The 8,425-nt window shown below is 59.3% G+C and overlaps 1 protein-coding gene across 2 annotated transcripts; it reads right to left on the reverse strand.

Annotated features, from left to right (window-relative positions):
• Positions 1-3,450: 3,450 nt before the first annotated feature.
• On the reverse strand, positions 3,451-6,110 carry LRRC3 (leucine rich repeat containing 3). 2 transcript variants are annotated; one of them, XM_079155246.1, is made up of 2 exons: positions 5,984-6,110; positions 3,451-5,291 (listed from the first exon to the last, which is right to left on the reverse strand). In XM_079155246.1, exon 2 carries the CDS (start codon positions 5,166-5,168, stop codon positions 4,395-4,397), a length of 774 nt encoding a protein of 257 aa, XP_079011372.1. In that variant the 5' UTR covers positions 5,169-5,291; positions 5,984-6,110; the 3' UTR covers positions 3,451-4,394. The 2 variants fall into 2 exon arrangements, with proteins under 2 accessions (XP_079011372.1, XP_079011373.1); XM_079155247.1 differs by lacking the exon at positions 5,984-6,110 and adding an exon at positions 5,648-5,919.
• Between the last annotated feature and the right edge of the window lie 2,315 nt (positions 6,111-8,425).

An 8,425-nucleotide genomic window follows, 5' to 3' on the forward strand; every position in this document is an offset into this window, starting at 1 on the left:
CCCGCGGGGCCCAGTGTGACCTGCGCTGAGGCTGCTGTCGGGAGCTTCCCCACAGCTGAGCGCGAGGCAGCAAGAAGCCAGGGCTCCAGGGCGGAGGGAGGGTGCCTGTCCCGGGGAGCCCCGCTCAGCACCCCTCGCAGACGGGGGATCCCTGGTGGGGTCTGGCAGGGGGCCAGTCAGGCCCAAGATGCCCATGCCGTGCGCAGACCTTGGGGCCCCTGAGGTGGGTCCAGTAAGGAGGTGACCGCTGCCCAGAGACACCTCCATCACGTCGGAGGGGGTACGTGGCCAGCAGGCAGAGCCAGCCACAGCCACAGGCTCACGCAGCTCGGGGCTGCCCGTGCAACATGCCTCAGTCTCCCCTCCCTGAGGGCTGGCCACTCATGTGACCTCTGAGCCAGTGTCCCGCCCTGGCCGCCCTGTGGGCACAGCAGCCACCCTGTCTCATCCCAGCTCCTGCTACCTCCCCTGCCTCTGCGGCCCCTCCCTCTCCGCGGGCTGCAGGCTCCCGGGTGGGCTTGCGGCTCCCGCCTTCTGCACAGAATGCCGGGGAGGAAGAGAGTCGGCCTGCTGACCTCCTGCTGGGCCCCGAGGCCTCACATGTGCCACTCAGATGGCCAGCAGCACCTGGCAATGCCCAGGTGTCCGCTCCCTTTCTGGCCAGCATGGTTGCCGTGGTTACAGATGCAGATCCCAGGGCCGGGCTCTGAGCGGGAGGCATCGCTGCCTCTGGCCGTCTTGGCAGGGGATGGGCGGTGGCCCTGGCTCTGCTGGGCCTTGGCTGCTGGCCCTCCTCCATCTGGTGCCTTTCTGTTTTGACAATTCCCAGTGAGAAAGTCCAGGCCCAGCGTCAGAGACAGACTCCAGCCCAGCACTGCCCAGAGGAGCCGCCTCGGCCATCACTCCTCGCGGCAGACCTCAGAACCTCGTGCTTGCTCTGAAGACAGATGGCGGCGCTGGCGCCAGCACACTGTGCCAGCGCTCCGCGGCGCCCTGGACAGCAGACGGGTCCACATGACCTGTGGGCATGGCTCCCTCCCCGTGGAGTCCAGGACCCCACTGCCCCCAGGCTGAGGGCTGGGGCTCCTCCCCACACCCAGTCCCAATAGGGCTGCGAGGATTTGCTGTTCTCCACCCGAACCTTCTAGCGAAGCTCAGCCTTCGGCCAACGCTAGCCAGCTCTGGCCCTGGGCTCCCATCCAGATGCCCCTCCTCAACATTGGGTGCCAGCCTGGCACTCAGGGAGCCTCAGGACCTGGACAGTGGGTCTCCCAGCCTGTGGTGGGCATGGCAGAGAGGGGCCCAGAGAGGGTCAGAGGTACACTCTGGCCATCCCCAAGATGGAGCCAGGCACACAAGCTGAGGACTGCAGCGGCCCCCGGAGCTGGGAGGGCAAGAATCAGATTCTGAGAGCAGGGAGAGGTCCAGACCAGGCAGCAGCCGGAGGGTGGAGGAGGCTGCCCGGGGCAGCCAGACCCAAATGCACACACAGCTCCAACACCTGCCCAGCGCTGGGCGTCCAAGGGGAAGGGAGGCTGCATGCTTATACCAGCGAGGGTGTGCTGTGTGTGAGCAATGCAGGCCTGAGGGAGTGCATGCGAGCCTGTGTGCACGCATAGAGTGCCGCCTGGCCACGTCGGCATGTGTTGGTGCGTGTGCAGTGCACTGTGTGGGCAGCAGGGAACACGTGTGTGTGTCTGGAGGGTGAGGGTCCTGGAAGCCAGCCTGCACTGCTCCTCCCACACCTTGGGTCCTCTGGGGGTCAGCCTGGCAGGAAGGGAAGACAGGCTGACTGCAGTGACTCGGAGAGTCACCTGTCCATGACATGCACTGAAACTGACCCCAAGCGCTGAGACTGAACACAGAGCAGTGTGGGTCTTCACACTGCTCCCAGGTGGAGGCCGTGTCAGCCTCCTGTCAGCCTCCTGGGCCACCCAGCAACTCCCCACGAGCTCAGTGGCCCATGCAGCAAATTCAGTATCTTAGGATCCTGGAGGTCAGAGGTCAGACCCAGGTCCCCCAGCTAACGTCAAGACCCGGCAGGGCTGGCTCTGGGTGGCTCTGGGGAGAACCCCTCATCTGCCTTTCCAGCGTCCAGGGGCCAGCAGCCAGAGCAATGAGCAGAGCCTTCCTGAGGGGTCCCCGGCCTTTCCCCAGGTAACCAGCGGAGCTGGTGTCTGCCGGGTGCACTTGGCCGGCAGGACAGAAAGACCGAGGGCCAGCTGAGGGGCCTGGGAGGTGCTTACCTGCCCAGCCCTGAGCCACAAGGGCAGAGCCGCCCACAGGATCCACCCAAGTGGTATACCCAGAGCCCACTGTGCCCTGTGGTGGGATCCCCCCTGCCTCGTGGAAAGTCAATGCAGGGCAGGGAGGAGGGACCACTCACAAAGCGAGTACCCATGTGGCCTGTCACCTCCAGGGGCACCTACCCCTCTAAATTTCCATCACAGACTCCAGGCCCCACAGGTGAGGGGCAGGGGAGACGGGAGGAGAGGACAGGCAAGGGAGGGAGTGTGGGGGCTCTGGTGGGCAGGGCACGGGGCCACGGGGTCCCCCTGAGACACCTGCTCTCTCTGGGTCCCCCAGAGGGGGAAGCCAACAGGCTGCGGGGACCTGCTCTGGGCACCTGCAGAAGGGACAGGGCCTTCTGCCCAGCAACCCTAACCAGCACGGGCCATGCAGGAGCAGCCCGAGACCTGCAGCAAGCGGAGGACAGGGCCTGGTCCCCAGCGGTCCAGCAGTCAGGGCCCGGCGGGAAGGAGCCCCACCACGCACCTCCTGGATGGCCATGCCTGCACCGGTCTGGGAGAAGCACAAACGAGGGTCCAACCTCCGGGACCCTGACTCCGTCGGTCACCTCAACTAGGGTTACACCTGTGGGGCAGACCCACGGGGCAGCAGCTCCTGGCACGGTGGCCTCTCCCACTGCGTGTGCCTGGGATGGGGAAGAGCGGCTGGAGCCTGTGCCCACTGGCCAGGCGGCTGCCCTCAAGTCACACAGCACTGTCACACAGGTAGAGGTGTGTTGAGGCCATGTCCCTGGGCACACGTGCTTCCCATTCAGTGACTGCTCTGCTCCGCGCCCCACAGGGCACCCACCACAACACCCCGTCCTTCACAGCCCCCCTCGCGCTCCTCGGCCTCCTTCCCAGGGACAGGAGCTCCCCAGGCCCAGGTCCCTCTGCTGCAGTGCAGGCCCCTCCGCTGTCCACACTGAGGCCCCAAACCAAAGCAGGCAAGCTGCGTGGACACAGTGGGGTGAACCCCAGGCCGGCCGTGGAGGCTCACGCGCCACTGCAGGTCACGTGGTACCTGCCAAACAAACTTCCCTCAACTTCTAGTTGTTTCTAAACTTATTCTTAATAAGCCATCTACACTCCAAAGAATAAAGAATTTACACTTATTTGCTCACCCCTGAACTAGCTGGAAATACAAACGCTCATACGAAAAGACAGTAAAAAGTAAAACTGTGATTAGAGTCGTATAGGTGGAGGAACATGTGCCCTGAACAGGAAGTGGTGACAGTAAGAAAACTGAGCAATCAACGAGCTCTAAGACTCCTGGCAGCAGAGATGAAGAGAAAGCTCCCATTTCTGGAGAAAAGAAGCGTCATGCTGATTGGCCTCGAAAACCAGACATCCATCTGCTGTCCCCTGAAGACTGTTTTGGATATCAGTGACTACAAAAGCAAGGCACAGTAGTGACCTGAGTAGACAGGCCTTCTGCCAACCCGGCACAGGCGGAGAGGCAGGAAGCAGGTTAGGGCCGTATTTGTTGGCTGCCCCTTGAGAATCTACGCTAGGCCTTTCTCAGGTGCCTCTCCATGTTTCCCCTCGATGGATGGAAATTTTGGCACAAGAGTTAAGCAGACTCTCTGAGAACAAGCTAGTGTGAGCTGTGCATTCCACTGACCTGGCTAAAAAGGCCCTGGCCTCAAGCGCCTTGCTCTACAAAAGGGCACACCCGTTCTGAGCCCAGTAATGTGCCCAGGGCATTAGGTCAACACAAGCAAGCTGCCCTGCGGGGGAGACCTGGGCGCCCGTGCCCTCCAGAGCTGAGCTGCATCCCCTCCCAGCTAGAACCCACCATCCCACCAGGGAAAGCCCGGCGGAGTGGGAGGAACGTGGACTGGCACCTCGGGCAGCGGGGCTTGAGTCCCAAGGGAACAAGTCCTGGCTGTGTTGTCACAGGACATCATTCGCCTCCCAAACCTCAGTGTCCTCGCCGTCAAGTGGTCACTGCTAATGACAGGCTCCCACGATGACAGAGGCCACACAGATGCTCTGTCGAGACGGTCACACTACAGGAAAGCCTGCCTCACCGAGGACACCAGAAGCACACGTGGTCTCCACCTGCTACTAAAGCCAGAGGGGGCAGGCCTGCCTGGGTGGGCACTAGGGAGCAGAGCCAACGGGGTCCTTGGAGATGGGGGCACTGGGCAGGGACTTGAGGTACTCAAGGTGCCTCCTGGCATCCTCCTGGTTGTGACGCACGTAGTATACAATGTACGTGATCACCATGGCGAACCAGCCAAACATGGTGACCAGCATGGCCACGTCGGTGGTCTTGTGGTGGGTACTGCAGAAACTGACGCCAGAGTCCAGCACCTGGATCAGTGGCTTCCCCACGAACTCCTCCTGTGCTGAGGTGTGGCAGGCGATCTCGTCCACCGAGTCAGGGTCCAGCTTCAGCTCCCACAGGGCCTCCTGCAGGGCACACTCACAGTGCAGTGGGTTGTGAGACAGACGGATCTTGGCACTCAGCTTGCCCAGGGCATCCTTCGGAATCCTCCGGATGCCATTGTGGGACAGGTCTAGCAGCCGCAGGCCCCCTGCCAGGCCAGAGAAGGCTGCGGGGCCGATGGTCTCGATGGCATTGTGGGACAGGTCCAGCTCTTTTAGCTGCTGCAGGTGCTGGAAGGCTCCGTTGGGGATGCGGGAGATTTTGTTGGCATCCAGCTTCAAGAGCACTGTCTCGGTTGGGATGTCTCTGGGGATCTCCTGCAGGCCCCTGCCACTGCAGTGGACAGCCACAGCCCCAGCATGATCAGGGCACTGGCAGGCTTGTGGGCAGGAGGCACCCATGTGCAGGCAGAAGAAGAGGAAGAGGCAGGACCCACGGAAGGGGGCCAGCAGACACCAGGGCCTCCATCTGCCTCTAGGACCCATCCTTGTGGGACAAGTGGCTCCTCTCTGCTAGGGCCTGAACCCCCAGCCCTTTCCCACTGTGCAAGAATCACCACGTGCACACACTCTTCCTCCTCACCAGGAAGAGCAGTGGTACCACAAGTTCTGAAAAAGAACAAGAGAAATGAGCACGAGAAGGGACAGCAATCAACACGGTCCACTATGGTCCAGCTGGGAATAGGCCACACCTTGACAGAGGCTGGCACAGGCAAAGGAGGCATCTGGGGTGGGCCACACCCCCTTAAACACACCTGTTCTCTTGTAATTTTCTCTTGAAGACTCCCAGTGTAACCCAGAGGGGCATCTCAGGCCAACGAGGTGGCTAGTGTTGATCACTGGCAGACAGCAGGCCCTGGCCAAGGGGTCAGAGAACCCTGCGGGCATGCAGCCCTGGCCACCCACCCACTGCTGGGAGCCTGAGGTGGGGAGCCACACATGCCTTCCCCTCCAGGGCTGGTCACCTCGAGTTCGAGTTCAGCGGAGGGCTTCCTTCCGGATCAGCAGGACCAGGTCAGGCCCGGTAAATGGTGGAGAGTGAGTGCGTGCCTGGCAGAGGGGGCTAGACACCTACTGTGACACCTTAAAGATGGCAATCATAAATAAAGCTTCTCTCCGCCAGCCCTGAAGAGGCAGCTGCCCGCTCCCCTGCAGCGGAGAGAAGCGGAAAGCCAGCCCTGGCCCGCGCAGGCGTGAGTGGAGGGCAGCGGAGCCGGGCAGCGGAGCCGGGCAGCGGGCGCGGACGCGGACCCTGGAGGGATGCACAGGGTTCAGGCCGCGCGGGGCAGAGGGGGCTTTACCTGCGGGGCCACGGCCGGCCGCGCTCTCTGGCCGCCGGGGCTTATCCACGGCGATCAGGCGTCACGCCCCGCTCCGCGGCGACCCCACTCCTGCGCCCACGCCCGCCAGCGGCTGGCAGGGGAGGCGGGGCCTGCGGGCGCGGTGGGGCGGGACCTGGGCGGGGCCTGATGGCTGAGGGGCGGGGCCGGGAGGGACATGATTGATGGAGGGGCGGGGCTGGTGGGGAGGGCCGGGTGGTGGAGGAGAAGGGCTGGGGCGGGGTCTGGCGAGGAGGGGCGGGGCCTGATCGGGGCGGGGCCTGCTTAGTGGGCAGGTGGAAGGCGGGGTCTGGCTTGTGGGCGAGGCTCTGAGCTGGCCTGGGGCGGGGTTTGCCGGTAGAAGCGGGCGTGCGGTTCGCAGACCTAGCGGCTGCGGGACGAGGGCGAGGCCGGCCGACAGGGCGGGGCTTCGAGGCCTATGCCCCGCCCTGAACCAATTCGACCGGTTCGCGCTCTGGTGGGTCTCCCCCTGGCCTCGCCCTGCGCCCTTGCTGCCTCTCCCGGTCCCTCCATCCCGAGCGGAGGTCGGAGGGTTAGAACTCCGCCCACTTGAGTCCCGCCGATCCCAGGACCCCTGCTTCCGTCCCAGAGCTTAGGAGGAGGGCCTGGGCCATCTGGGTTTTTTTAAAAGCAGCTTCATTGAGGTGTCATTGACAAACAGTAAGCAGCACATTTAAATCCGGTGCGTTTTGGCATCTTCTATACGCCTGTGAGACGTCATCACCACACGGTGGACACCCCGGTCTTGCCTTCAGCTTCTTCCCAACACCAGGCAAGCACAGATCTGCTTGCCCTTTGCAAATTAGTTTGCATTTGCTACAACTTACATGGAATCATGTAGCGTGGACTTTTCTTCTAGCTTCTCTCAACATAATTACTTTTAAATTCGCCCATGCCGTTGGGCTTATCAATAGAGATTCCTTTCTGTGCTGAGTTCCTCATAGGAACGTACCAACCTGTGTGTCAACTCACTTGGCCAGCACTTGAGTTATTTCTGCTTATTCTGTTATTTGGGGCTCTTAGAGAAGAGCTGATAAGAGCCCAGAGTCCGAGTCTTTGGACAGAGGCTTCTGCCTCTCTGGGTGAAAGTCCAGGAGTGGAGTGCCTGGATGGTGTGTTTAACTGCTTGGAGACTGCCCCAGGGCCCTGCAGTTTGCCCTACCACCAACACTGCCTGGCCCCCTCCTCCCCAACACCTGGCAGGGCCAGTCTTTTTCATTCTCTGTATTCTACTAGTGTGTAGGGGATTCGCAAATGGTGGTTTTGATTTGTATTCTCCTGGGCTGAAGACGTGCATGTTTTCAAACCTGTCCGTTTGCTTTTTGTCCATCTTCTTTAGGAAACTGTTCTCAGATTGTTTACCCGCTTTTCACTGGGCTGTTTGTTTTCTTACTGTTGAGTTACCAGAGTTCTTTGTACCTTCTCTTAACAGTTTTCCAAAGAGCAATTTTGGAAATTAATCAATTTTGAGTAAGTCCAATTTAGCCATGGTTTTTCTTTTATGGATCATATTTTCGGTGTCATACATAAGACACCTTTGCCTAACCCAAAGTGACAAGATTTTTGTAGTTTTAGGACTTCGCATCTGGGTCTCTTATTCATTCCCAGTCAAATTGGAAACATGATGAGTGAGCAACTTGAAGCCTATTTTTGTGTGCATGAGTAATCAGTTTCTCATGACTGTTTTCTGGATTTGGACTTTTTTCCCTTCAGTTAAGACTTTTCTTTTTCAGTATGTCAACATGATGGATGATATTGATTGATGAAGTGCTGAATCAGCCTGTGTTCTTGGGGCAGATTCTACCTGGTCATGACGTACTGTCATTTTGTATGTGGTTGACTTGCTTAACAAGTATACAATCACCAGGAATAGGCTTTTCTTGACCAAATGTTTATAGTTCATGTCATTTGAGGAATCGTCTGCTTCCTCTAAGTTGTTGAATCTATCACACATAGTTAATAACGTGCCCTTATGACCTTTCATTGTCTATAAAACAGGAGTGATACCACTTTTCCTTCCTGACATTGGCAGTTCCTGGAGGGTGAGGCTGCTGCTTCCTTCTCCCCCTCCCCCTCCCCCTCCCCTCCTCCCTTCTCCTCCTCCCCCTCCCCCTCCTCCCCCTCCCCCTCCCCCTCCTCCCTTCTCCTTCCTCTCCCTCTCTGATAAGTCAGGATAGAAGTTTATGAATGTTACTGATTTTCTCCAAGAACCAATTTTTTGTTTCATTGGTCTCTCCATTGTTTCACTCCTTTATTGATTTCCTCTCTGATCTGTGTTCTTTCTTCCTTATATCAGTTTAACTTCCTCTTCTTTTTCTCGTTTCTGAAGCTGGAAGCCAAGGCCACTTATTTGCAATATTTTTCTTTTCTACTGGAGACATCTGATATTCCAAATTTCCCTAA

This window comes from Sciurus vulgaris (genome assembly GCF_902686455.1).
Source record: "Sciurus vulgaris genome assembly, chromosome: 10".
NCBI lineage: Eukaryota > Metazoa > Chordata > Mammalia > Rodentia > Sciuridae > Sciurus > Sciurus vulgaris.